Here is a 12,320-nt window from a genome sequence, read left to right as displayed (position 1 = left end):
GAGGTGGCAAAATTGGTTGCAAAGTTACAAGCATCAGTGGCATAGTTGTTGGTAAAGCTACAAGAATCAGTGGTATAGTTGTTGGAGGTGGCAAAATTGGTGGCGAAGTTACAAGCATCAGTGGTATAGTTGTTAGAGGTGGCAAAATTGGTGGCAAAGTTACAATTTTTTTTTTTTTTTTTTTTTTTTTTTTTTTTGTATACAAGATCGAGGCTCGTGAAAGAGCAAACATTAATCACACAAAAAGACAAACCGACACACAAAACACAAAAAACAAGGGGAGCGGCAGACAAGATGGGGAGAGAGGGGGGAGGACACAAAAGAGCGGGGGAAGAAGGGGAAGGACACAAACACAACATTTGAGAGCAGGGACATCGGGAGGACTTGGGGGTAGGTGGGCGAGGATTAAAACATATGAACACTGCAAGGACTCTGGGGTGAATTACCAGGGGTAGAAAAGATCAAGGTTTTCGATGGGGGAAGATAAGAGATGGTGGTGAACAGCTGTTTTAAAGACCTGGAGGGAGGAGTGGGATTGAAGGGAGTGAGGGAGTTTGTTCCAGAGGCGGGAGAAAAGGGGAATGAAAGAGTGAAGGTGAGCAGAGAGCCTAGACTTTGGCAGTTTAACCATAAGAGGGTTGCAGGCAGATCTTGTGCGACCTGAAGGAATATTGGGGGGACAGAGCACAGAGAGAGAGCTGGGGGAGCAAGGCCGGAGAGGAGTCGGTAGAAGACAGAAAGACCACCAACCTGCCTGCGGTGAGTGAGTGAAAGGCCCTCGGCGTTGACTACATCGCAGGAGATTCCAATGATTCTGAAAGCTTTGGCCTCAACAGCGTGAAGCCGAGCAAGGTGTGAGGCAGGAGCACCAGCCCAGAGGGGGGAACAGTATTCCATTGAGCTGCGGATGAAAGCCTTGTATGTGGTGAGGAGCTCAGGTGTGCCAAGGAAATACAATAATCAGTGTGTGCCAATACAATAATCAGTTGTATAGTTGTTAGAGGTGGCAAAATTGGTGCCGAAGTTACAATAATCAGTCGTATAGTTGTTAGAGGTGGCAAAATTGGTGGCAAAGTTACAAGTATCAGTGGTATAGTTGTTAGAGGTGGCAAAATTAGTGGCAAAGTTACAAGCATCAGTGGCAGAGTTGTTAGAGGTGGCAAAATTACAATAATCAGTGGTATAGTTGTTAGAGGTGGCAAAATTGGTGGCAAAGTTACAAAAATCAGTTGTGTAGTTGTTAGAGGTGGCAAAATTGGTGGAAAAGTTTCAAGAATCAGTGGCATCATTGTTAGAGGTGGCAAAATTGGTGGCAAAGTTACAAGCATCAGTGGTATAGTTGTTAGAGGTGGCAAAATTGGTGGCAAAGTTACAAGCATCAGTGGTATAGTCGTTAGAGGTAGCGAAATTGGTGGCAAAGTTACAAGTATCAGTGCTATAGTTGTTAAAGGTGGCAAAATTGGTGGCGAAGTTACAATAATCAGTCGTATAGTTGTTGGAGGTGGCAAAGTTACAATAATCAGTGGCATAGTTGACAGAGGTGGCAAAATTGGTGGCGAAGTTACAAGCATCAGTGGTATAGTTGTTAGAGGTGGCAAAATTGGTGGCAAAGTTACAATAATCAGTTGTATAGTTGTTAGAGGTGGTAAAATTGGTGGCAAAGTTACAAGCATCAGTGGCATAGTTGTTCGAGGTGGCAAAATTACAATAATCAGTGGTATAGTTGTTAGAGGTGGCAAAATTGGTGGCAAAGTTACAATAATCAGTTGTGTAGTTGTTAGAGGTGGCAAAACTGGTGGCAAAGTTACAAGCATCAGTGGCATAGTTGTTAGAGGTGGCAAAATTGGTGGCAAAGTTACAATAAATCAGTGGTATAGTTGTTAGAGGTAGCAAAATTGGTGGCAAAGTTACAATAATCAGTGGTATAGTTGTTAGAGGTGGCAAAATTGGTGGCAAAGTTACAATAATCAGTTGTATAGTTGTTAGAGGTAGCAAAATTGGTGGCAAAGTTACAAGTATCAGTGGTATAGTTGTTAGAGGTGGCAAAATTGGTGGCAAAGTTACAATAATCAGTGGTATAGTTGTTAGAGGTGGCAAAATTGGTGGCAAAGTTACAATAATCAGTTGTATAGTTGTTAGAGGTGGCAAAATTGGTGGCAAAGTTACAATAATCAGTGGTATAGTTGTTGGAGGTGGAAAAATTGGTGGCAAAGTTACAAGAATCAATGGTATAGTTGTTAGAGGTGGCAAAATTAGTGGGAAAGTTACAAGAATCAATGGTATAGTTGTTGGAGGTGGCAAAATTAGTGGGAAAGTTACAAGAATGAGTGGTATAGTTGTTAGAGGTGGCAAAATTGGTGGCAAAGTTACAAGAATCAGTGGTATAGTTGTTGGAGGTGGCAAAATTAGTGGCAAAGTTACAAGCATCAGTGGAATCATTGTTAGAGGTGGCAAAATTGGTGGCAAAGTTACAAGAATCAGTGGTATAGTTGTTGGAGGTGGCAAAATTGGTGGCAAAGTTACAAGCATCAGTGGTATAGTCGTTCGAGGTAGCAAAATTGGTGGCAAAGTTACAAGCTTCAGTGGTATAGTTGTTAGAGGTGGCAAAATTGGTGGCAAAGTTACAAGCATCAGTGGTATAGTCGTTCGAGGAAGCAAAATTGGTGGCAAAGTTACAAGCTTCAGTGGCATAGTTGTTCGAGGTGGCAAAATTAGTGGGAAAGTTACAAGAATCAATGGTATAGTTGTTAGAGGTAGCAAAATTAGTGGGAAAGTTACAAGAATCAATGGCATAGTTGTTAGAGGTGGCAAAATTGGTGGCAAAGTTACAAGCATCAGTGGTATAGTTGTTGGAGGTGGCAAAATTGGTGGCAAAGTTACAAGAATCAGTGGTATAGTTGTTGGAGGTGGCAAAATTGGTAGCAAAGTTACAAGAATCAGTGGTATAGTTGTTGGAGGTGGCAAAATTAGTGGCAAAGTTTCAAGCATCAGTGGCATCATTGTTAGAGGTGGCAAAATTGGTGGCAAAGTTACAAGCATCAGTGGTATCGTTGTTAGAGGTGGCAAAATTGGTGGGAAAGTTACAAGCATCAGTGGCATCGTTGTTAGAGGTGGCAAAATTGGTGGGAAAGTTACAAGAATCAATGGCATCGTTGTTAAAGGTGGCAAAATTGGTGGGAAAGTTACAAGCATCAGTGGCATCGTTGTTAGAGGTGGCAAAATTGGTGGGAAAGTTACAAGCATCAGTGGCATCGTTGTTAGAGGTGGCAAAATTGGTGGGAAAGTTACAAGAATCAATGGCATCGTTGTTAGAGGTGGCAAAATTGGTGGGAAAGTTACAAGCATCAGTGGCATCGTTGTTAGAGGTGGCAAAATTGGTGGGAAAGTTACAAGAATCAATGGTATAGTTGATAGAGGTGGCAAAATTAGTGGCAAAGTTACAAGCTTCAGTGGCATAGTTGTTCGAGGTGGCAAAATTAGTGGGAAAGTTACAAGAATCAATGGTATAGGTGTTAGAGATAGCAAAATTAGTGGGAAAGTTACAAGAATCAATGGCATAGTTGTTAGAGGTGGCAAAATTGGTGGCAAAGTTTCAAGAATCAATGGCATAGTTGTTAGAGGTAGCAAAATTAGTGGGAAAGTTACAAGAATCAGTCGTATAGTTGTTAGAGGTGGCAAAATTGGTGGCAAAGTTACAAGCATCAGTGGTATAGTTGTTAGAGGTGGCAAAATTGGTGGCAAAGTTACAAGAATCAGTGGTATAGTTGTTGGAGGTGGCAAAATTGGTGGCAAAGTTACAAGAATCAATGGTATAGTTGTTGGAGGTGGCAAAATTAGTGGCAAAGTTACAAGAATCAGTGGCATAGTTGTCAGAGGTGGCAAAATTGGTGGCGAAGTTACAAGCATCAGTGGTATAGTTGTTACAGGTGGCAAAATTGGTGGCAAAGTTACAATAATCAGTTGTATAGTTGTTAGAGGTGGCAAAATTGGTGGCGAAGTTACAAGCATCAGTGGTATAGTTGTTAGAGGTGGCAAAATTGGTGGCAAAGTTACAATAATCAGTTGTATAGTTGTTAGAGGTGGTAAAATTGGTGGCAAAGTTACAAGCATCAGTGGCATAGTTGTTCGAGGTGGCAAAATTACAATAATCAGTGGTATAGTTGTTAGAGGTGGCAAAATTGGTGGCAAAGTTACAAGCATCAGTGGTATAGTTGTTAGAGGTGGCAAAATTGGTGGCGAAGTTACAAGCATCAGTGGTTTAGTTGTTAGAGGTGGCAAAATTGGTGGCAAAGTTAGAATAATCAGTTGTATAGTTGTTAGAGGTGGTAAAATTGGTGGCAAAATTACAATAATCAGTGGTATAGTTGTTAGAGGTGGCAAAATTGGTGGCAAAGTTACAATAATCAGTTGTGTAGTTGTTAGAGGTGGCAAAACTGGTGGCAAAGTTACAAGCATCAGTGGCATAGTTGTTAGAGGTGGCAAAATTTGTGGCAAAGTTACAATAAATCAGTGGTATAGTTGTTAGAGGTAGCAAAATTGGTGGCAAAGTTACAATAATCAGTGGTATAGTTGTTAGAGGTGGCAAAATTGGTGGCAAAGTTACAATAATCAGTTGTGTAGTTGTTAGAGGTGGCAAAACTGGTGGCAAAGTTACAAGCATCAGTGGCATAGTTGTAAGAGGTGGCAAAATTGGTGGCAAAGTTACAATAAATCAGTGGTGTAGTTGTTAGAGGTAGCAAAATTGGTGGCAAAGTTACAAGTATCAGTGGTATAGTTGTTAGAGGTGGCAAAATTGGTGGCAAAGTTACAATAATCAGTCGTATAGTTGGTAGAGGTGGCAAGGTTACAACAATCAGTGGCATAGTTGTCAGAGGTGGCAAAATTGGTGGCTAAGTTACAAGCATCAGTGGCATAGTTGTTAGAGGTGGCAAAATTGGTTGCAAAGTTACAAGCATCAGTGGCATAGTTGTTGGTAAAGCTACAAGAATCAGTGGTATAGTTGTTGGAGGTGGCAAAATTGGTGGCGAAGTTACAAGCATCAGTGGTATAGTTGTTAGAGGTGGCAAAATTGGTGGCAAAGTTACAATTTTTTTTTTTTTTTTTTTTTTTTGTATACAAGATCGAGGCTCGTGAAAGAGCAAACATTAATCACACAAAAAGACAAACCGACACACAAAACACAAAAAACAACGGGAGCGGCAGACAAGATGGGGAGAGAGGGGGGAGGACACAAAAGAGCGGGGGAAGAAGGGGAAGGACACAAACACAACATTTGAGAGCAGGGACATCGGGAGGACTTGGGGGTAGGTGTGCGAGGATTAAAACATATGAACACTGCAAGGACTCTGGGGTGAATTACCGGGGGTAGAAAAGATCAAGGTTTTCGATGGGGGAAGATAAGAGATGGTGGTGAACAGCTGTTTTAAAGACCTGGAGGGAGGAGTGAGATTGAAGGGAGTGAGGGAGTTTGTTCCAGAGGCGGGAGAAAAGGGGAATGAAAGAGTGAAGGTGAGCAGAGAGCCTAGACTTTGGCAGTTTAACCATAAGAGGGTTGCAGGCAGATCTTGTGCGACCTGAAGGAATATTGGGGGGACAGAGCACAGAGAGAGAGCTGGGGGAGCAAGGCCGGAGAGGAGTCGGTAGAAGACAGAAAGACCACCAACCTGCCTGCGGTGAGTGAGTGAAAGGCCCTCGGCGTTGACTACATCGCAGGAGATTCCAATGATTCTGAAAGCTTTGGCCTCAACAGCGTGAAGCCGAGCAAGGTGTGAGGCAGGAGCACCAGCCCAGAGGGGGGAACAGTATTCCATTGAGCTGCGGATGAAAGCCTTGTATGTGGTGAGGAGCTCAGGTGTGCCAAGGAAATACAATAATCAGTGTGTGCCAATACAATAATCAGTTGTATAGTTGTTAGAGGTGGCAAAATTGGTGCCGAAGTTACAATAATCAGTCGTATAGTTGTTAGAGGTGGCAAAATTGGTGGCAAAGTTACAAGTATCAGTGGTATAGTTGTTAGAGGTGGCAAAATTAGTGGCAAAGTTACAAGCATCAGTGGCAGAGTTGTTAGAGGTGGCAAAACTGGTGGCAAAGTTACAAGCATCAGTGGTATAGTTGTTAGAGGTGGCAAAATTGGTGGCAAAGTTACAAGCATCAGTGGTATAGTTGTTAGAGGTGGCAAAATTGGTGGCGAAGTTACAATAATCAGTCGTATAGTTGGTAGAGGTGGCAAAGTTACAATAATCAGTGGCATAGTTGTCAGAGGTGGCAAAATTGGTGGCTAAGTTACAAGCATCAGTGGCATAGTTGTTAGAGGTGGCAAAATTGGTTGCAAAGTTACAAGCATCAGTGGCATAGTTGTTGGTAAAGCTACAAGAATCAGTGGTATAGTTGTTGGAGGTGGCAAAATTGGTGGCGAAGTTACAAGCATCAGTGGTATAGTTGTTAGAGGTGGCAAAATTGGTGGCAAAGTTACAATAATCAGTTGTATAGTTGTTCGAGGTGGCAAAATTGGTGGCGAAGTTACAAGCATCAGTGGTATAGTTGTTAGAGGTGGCAAAATTGGTGGCAAAGTTACAATAATCAGTTGTATAGTTGTGAGAGGTGGTAAAATTGGTGGCAAAGTTACAAGCATCAGTGGCATAGTTGTTCGAGGTGGCAAAATTACAATAATCAGTGGTATAGTTGTTAGAGGTGGCAAAATTGGTGGCAAAGTTACAATAATCAGTTGTGTAGTTGTTAGAGGTGGCAAAACTGGTGGCAAAGTTACAAGCATCAGTGGCATAGTTGTTAGAGGTGGCAAAATTGGTGGCAAAGTTACAATAAATCAGTGGTATAGTTGTTAGAGGTGGCAAAATTGGTGGCAAAGTTACAATAATCAGTGGTATAGTTGTTAGAGGTGGCAAAATTGGTGGTAAAGTTACAATAAATCAGTTGTATAGTTGTTAGAGGTAGCAAAATTGGTGGCAAAGTTACAAGTATCAGTGGTATAGTTGTTAGAGGTGGCAAAATTGGTGGCAAAGTTACAATAATCAGTGGTATAGTTGTTAGAGGTGGCAAAATTGGTGGCAAAGTTACAATAATCAGTTGTATAGTTGTTAGAGGTGGCAAAATTGGTGGCAAAGTTACAAGCATCAGTGGCATCATTGTTAGAGGTGGCAAAATTGGTGGCAAAGTTACAAGCATCAGTGGTATAGTTGTTAGAGGTGGCAAAATTGGTGGCAAAGTTACAAGCATCAGTGGTATAGTCGTTAGAGGTAGCGAAATTGGTGGCAAAGTTACAAGTATCAGTGCTATAGTTGTTAGAGGTGGCAAAATTGGTGGCGAAGTTACAATAATCAGTCGTATAGTTGTTAGAGGTGGCAAAGTTACAATAATCAGTGGCATAGTTGTCAGAGGTGGCAAAATTGGTGGCGAAGTTACAAGCATCAGTGGTATAGTTGTTAGAGGTGGCAAAATTGGTGGCAAAGTTACAATAATCAGTTGTATAGTTGTTAGAGGTGGCAAAATTGGTGGCAAAGTTACAAGAATCAGTGGTATAGTTGTTAGAGGTGGCGAAATTGGTGGCAAAGTTACAAGCATCAGTGGTATAGTGGTTAGAGGTAGCGAAATTGGTGGCAAAGTTACAAGAATCAGTGGTATAGTTGTTAGAGGTGGCAAAATTAGTGGCAAAGTTACAAGCATCAGTGGTATAGTTGTTAGAGGTGGCAAAATTGGTGGCAAAGTTACAAGCATCAGTGGTATAGTCGTTAGAGGTAGCGAAATTGGTGGCAAAGTTACAAGTATCAGTGCTATAGTTGTTAAAGGTGGCAAAATTGGTGGCGAAGTTACAATAATCAGTGGTATAGTTGTTAGAGGTGGCAAAATTGGTGGCAAAGTTACAAGCATCAGTGGTATAGTCGTTAGAGGTAGCGAAATTGGTGGCAAAGTTACAAGTATCAGTGCTATAGTTGTTAAAGGTGGCAAAATTGGTGGCGAAGTTACAATAATCAGTCGTATAGTTGTTAGAGGTGGCAAAGTTACAATAATCAGTGGCATAGTTGTCAGAGGTGGCAAAATTGGTGGCGAAGTTACAAGCATCAGTGGTATAGTTGTTAGAGGTGGCAAAATTGGTGGCAAAGTTACAATAATCAGTTGTATAGTTGTTAGAGGTGGCAAAATTGGTGGCAAAGTTACAATAATCAGTTGTATAGTTGTTAGAGGTGGCAAAATTGGTGGCGAAGTTACAAGCATCAGTGGTATAGTCGTTAGAGGTGGTAAAATTGGTGGCAAAGTTACAAGCATCAGTGGTATAGTTGTTAGAGGTGGCAAAATTGGTGGCAAAGTTACAATAATCAGTTGTATAGTTGTTAGAGGTGGTAAAATTGGTGGCAAAGTTACAAACATCAGTGGCATAGTTGTTCGAGGTGGCAAAATTACAATAATCAGTGGTATAGTTGTTAGAGGTGGCAAAATTGGTGGCAAAGTTACAATAATCAGTTGTGTAGTTGTGAGAGGTGGCAAAACTGGTGGCAAAGTTACAAGCATCAGTGGCATAGTTGTTAGAGGTGGCAAAATTGGTGGCAAAGTTACAATAAATCAGTGGTATAGTTGTTAGAGGTAGCAAAATTGGTGGCAAAGTTACAATAATCAGTGGTATAGTTGTTAGAGGTGGCAAAATTGGTGGCAAAGTTACAATAATCAGTTGTATAGTTGTTAGAGGTAGCAAAATTGGTGGCAAAGTTACAAGTATCAGTGGTATAGTTGTTAGAGGTGGCAAAATTGGTGGCAAAGTTACAAGTATCAGTGGTATAGTTGTTAGAGGTGGCAAAATTGGTGGCAAAGTTACAATAATCAGTGGTATAGTTGTTAGAGGTAGCAAAATTGGTGGCAAAGTTACAATAATCAGTGGTATAGTTGTTAGAGGTGGCAAAATTGGTGGCAAAGTTACAATAATCAGTTGTATAGTTGTTAGAGGTGGCAAAATTGGTGGCAAAGATACAATAAATCAGTGGTATAGTTGTTAGAGGTGGCAAAATTGGTGGGAAAGTTACAAGTATCAGTGCTATAGTTGTTAGAGGTAGCAAAATTGGTGGCAAAGTTACAAGCATCAGTGTTATAGTTGTTAGAGGTGGCAAAATTAGTGGCAAAGTTACAAGCATCAGTGGCAGAGTTGTTAGAGGTGGCAAAACTGGTGGCAAAGTTACAAGCATCAGTGGTATAGTTGTTAGAGGTGGCGAAATTAGTGGCAAAGTTACAAGCATCAGTGGCAGAGTTGTTAGAGGTGGCAAAACTGGTGGCAAAGTTACAAGCATCAGTGGCAGAGTTGTTAGAGGTGGCAAAACTGGTGGCAAAGTTACAAGCATCAGTGGTATAGTTGTTAGAGGTGGCGAAATTAGTGGCAAAGTTACAAGCATCAGTGGTATAGTTGTTAGAGGTGGCAAAATTGGTGGCAAAGTTACAAGTATCAGTGGTATCGTTGTTAGAGGTGGCAAAATTCGTGGCGAAGTTACAATAATCAGTCGTATAGTTGGTAGAGGTGGCAAGGTTACAATAATCAGTGGCATAGTTGTCAGAGGTGGCAAAATTGGTGGCTAAGTTACAAGCATCAGTGGCATAGTTGTTAGAGGTGGCAAAATTGGTTGCAAAGTTACAAGCATCAGTGGCATAGTTGTTGGTAAAGCTACAAGAATCAGTGGTATAGTTGTTGGAGGTGGCAAAATTGGTGGCGAAGTTACAAGCATCAGTGGTATAGTTGTTAGAGGTGGCAAAATTGGTGGCAAAGTTACAATAATCAGTGGTATAGTTGTTAGAGGTGGCAAAATTGGTGGCAAAATTACAATAATCAGTTGTATCGTTGTTAGAGGTGGCAAAATTGGTGCCGACGTTACAATAATCAGTCGTATAGTTGTTAGAGGTGGCAAAATTGGTGGCAAAGTTACAAGTATCAGTGGTGTAGTTGTTAGAGGTGGCAAAATTAGTGGCAAAGTTACAAGCATCAGTGGCAGAGTTGTTAGAGGTGGCAAAACTGGTGGCAAAGTTACAAGCATCAGTGGTATAGTTGTTAGAGGTGGCAAAATTGGTGGCAAAGTTACAAGCATCAGTGGTATAGTTGTTAGAGGTGGCAAAATTGGTGGCAAAGTTACAAGTATCAGTGCTATAGTTGTTAGAGGTGGCAAAATTGGTGGCGAAGTTACAATAATCAGTCGTATAGTTGGTAGAGGTGGCAAAGTTACAATAATCAGTGGCATAGTTGTTAGAGGTGGCAAAATTGGTGGCAAAGTTACAATAAATCAGTGGTATAGTTGTTAGAGGTAGCAAAATTGGTGGCAAAGTTACAATAATCAGTGGTATAGTTGTTAGAGGTGGCAAAATTGGTGGCAAAGTTACAAGCATCAGTGGTATAATGGTTAGAGCATCAGCTCTGAGTCTTGGAGGTCAGCAGTTCGAAGCTTTGCCGAGTCATTATTTTTTTATGCCGCCTTTGCCTGCTGGTTGCATCATTTCGGGGAGCACGACTCTGCGCTGATGCAGTGTGCCCTGTTTCCTCGATGATGTTTCGGAAGGATGAAAGGGTTGAGTCAATCCATCTGGTATTATTCAATGGCTCGACAGGGCTTGACCTCGAGACCCTAAGATCTTAAGCCAGCCATGTCAATCATTAAGCCAATAGCAGGCTGAAACAAAAACCAGTCTGAGACATACCAAAGACTAAAAAAAAAACGTTACGTGCTGCTTCCTTGCCTGATGCTCAGCATTTAATGGATAGAGCATGTATAAACCCCATAGTTTGATATCCACGAAGAGGTGGAAATTCCTCCTTCATCGTCATGCTGGGTGAAGAGAGAAAAGTGACGTTATAAAGATGGCGTCACCTGCACCCAGAGTGCCCTGGGAAGTCACGTCACTTCCTCCTCAAGCTCAGAGGCTCTTTGTCTGACATCAAGTCCGGCGTTGTATCATGTATGCATCTGCATGTGTGTGAGTAGCTTGTGTTGTAGGCCCTTCACGAGCTTTAGACAATCTCAACAAAAGAAAGAAGCACCACGAGAAGACATTTTCCGAGAGGTGACTGCATGCCAAATCAATCAACGTTCTTCGTCATCGTACCGCAACCGCACGATGAAAGGGTTAACAAACCACAAGTTTAATACAGCAGCTAGCTGAAAAGACCGACTGGACAACCCTCCCATCTACTTTCTCAACAATCCTCTTCAAGAAGTTCTGTCGCTCAAGCTTTTGGGTCTCACTATCTGCCATGATCTTTCCTGGGAAAACCACATTTCCAAGCTGGCCTCCAAAGCCAGTCGCCGACTGTGCATCCTCCGTTAGGCGAAGTCCTTCCTTGGCACAACTGAGCTCCTCACCACATACAAGGCTTTCATTGACAGCTCAATGGAATACTGTTCTCCCCTATGGGCTGGTGCTCCTGCCTCACACCGAGCTCGGCTTCACGCTGTTGAAACCAAAGCTTTCAGAATCATTGGAATCTCCCGCGATGAAGCTGATTGTGAGGGCCTTTCACTCACTCACCGCAGGCAGGTTGGTGGTCTTTCCGTCTTCTACCGACTCCTCTCCAGCCTAGATCCCCCAGCTCTCTCTTGGGGCTCTGTCCCCCAAATATTTCTACAGGTCGCACAAGATCTGCCAGCAACACTCTTATGGTTAAACTGCCAAAATCTAGGCTCTCTGCTCACCTTTACTCTTTCATTCCTCTTTTCTCCCACCTCTGGAACAAACTCCCTCACTCTCTTCAGTCCCACTCCTCCCTCCAGGTCTTTAAAACAGCTGTTCACCACCATCTCTTATCTTCCCCCATCCAAAACCTTGATCTTTTCTACCCCCGTTATTCTCCCCAGATCCACTTTTTTGAAATATCGACTTCTTTCCTGGAAGTCCGAGCAGTGTCCACGTGTTTTTTTTTTAACCTCGAACCACCCAACCCCCCTTCCCACGCCTCCTCTCCCCAAGCCCTCTCCCTCCCATAGATATCCCGATGTCCCTGCTCTCCATCGTGTTCTCCCGCTCCCTTTATCATGTTTTATGTTTTATGTATCAGTTTGTGTTTTTGTGATCAATGTTAGCTCTTGCACGAGCCTCGATCTTGTATACAAAAAAAGAAAGAAAGAAAAGAAAGTAACAGTCCACAAGTCACCCGTTTCCCCCAACAGTCCAATTCCAGGGTCTACTTTTCACAGCACAGCTCTCGTTGGTTCTGTCCTGAGCAACAAATCAAATAAATAAATTAAAATCTCTGAAATGTGCAGATCTAAAAGCTTCCACTGCAATTAATCGGCCTTTTCACAACGATGGAAAGTTAAGATTACAAGTATAAGTGGTGTTAT

General features: G+C 42.1%; 2 protein-coding genes and 1 pseudogene across 2 annotated transcripts; all 3 read right to left on the bottom strand.

Annotated features, from left to right (window-relative positions):
• Positions 1 to 33: 33 nt before the first annotated feature.
• LOC144888778 (uncharacterized) lies at positions 34 to 3,609 on the bottom strand. Its single transcript, XM_078767984.1, has 2 exons — positions 1,963 to 3,609; positions 34 to 57 (listed from the first exon to the last, which is right to left on the bottom strand). The coding sequence occupies exons 1-2, from the start codon at positions 3,607 to 3,609 to the stop codon at positions 34 to 36; spliced, it is 1,671 nt and encodes a 556-aa protein (XP_078624110.1).
• A 3,674-nt stretch (positions 3,610 to 7,283) lies between these two features.
• On the bottom strand, positions 7,284 to 8,523 carry LOC144888777 (uncharacterized). Its single transcript, XM_078767983.1, has 2 exons — positions 7,471 to 8,523; positions 7,284 to 7,289 (listed from the first exon to the last, which is right to left on the bottom strand). Exons 1-2 carry the CDS (start codon positions 8,521 to 8,523, stop codon positions 7,284 to 7,286), a joined length of 1,059 nt encoding a protein of 352 aa, XP_078624109.1.
• Positions 8,524 to 8,731: 208 nt separating this feature from the next.
• Positions 8,732 to 10,371, bottom strand: LOC144888776 (uncharacterized; annotated as a pseudogene).
• Positions 10,372 to 12,320: the final 1,949 nt, after the last annotated feature.

The sequence above is a fragment of the Myxine glutinosa genome, chromosome 14, assembly GCF_964187855.1.
Source record: "Myxine glutinosa chromosome 14, kmMyxGlut1.1, whole genome shotgun sequence".
Classification (NCBI taxonomy): Eukaryota; Metazoa; Chordata; class Myxini; order Myxiniformes; family Myxinidae; genus Myxine; species Myxine glutinosa.
Note: the sequence above shows the minus strand (reverse complement) of the source record. Positions and strands in the feature narration are given on the sequence as shown.

Coding starts and splice junctions, on each gene's coding strand:
- LOC144888778 (XM_078767984.1), bottom strand. CDS start 3,609: ATGCCATTGATTCTTGAAACTTTGCCACCAATTTTGCCACCTCTAACA. Junction 58..1,962: donor CAACTATACAACTGATTATT/GTAACTTTGCCA, acceptor TGATTCTTGTAG/CTTTACCAACAACTATGCCA.
- LOC144888777 (XM_078767983.1), bottom strand. CDS start 8,523: ATGCTTGTAACTTTGCCACCAGTTTTGCCACCTCTCACAACTACACAA.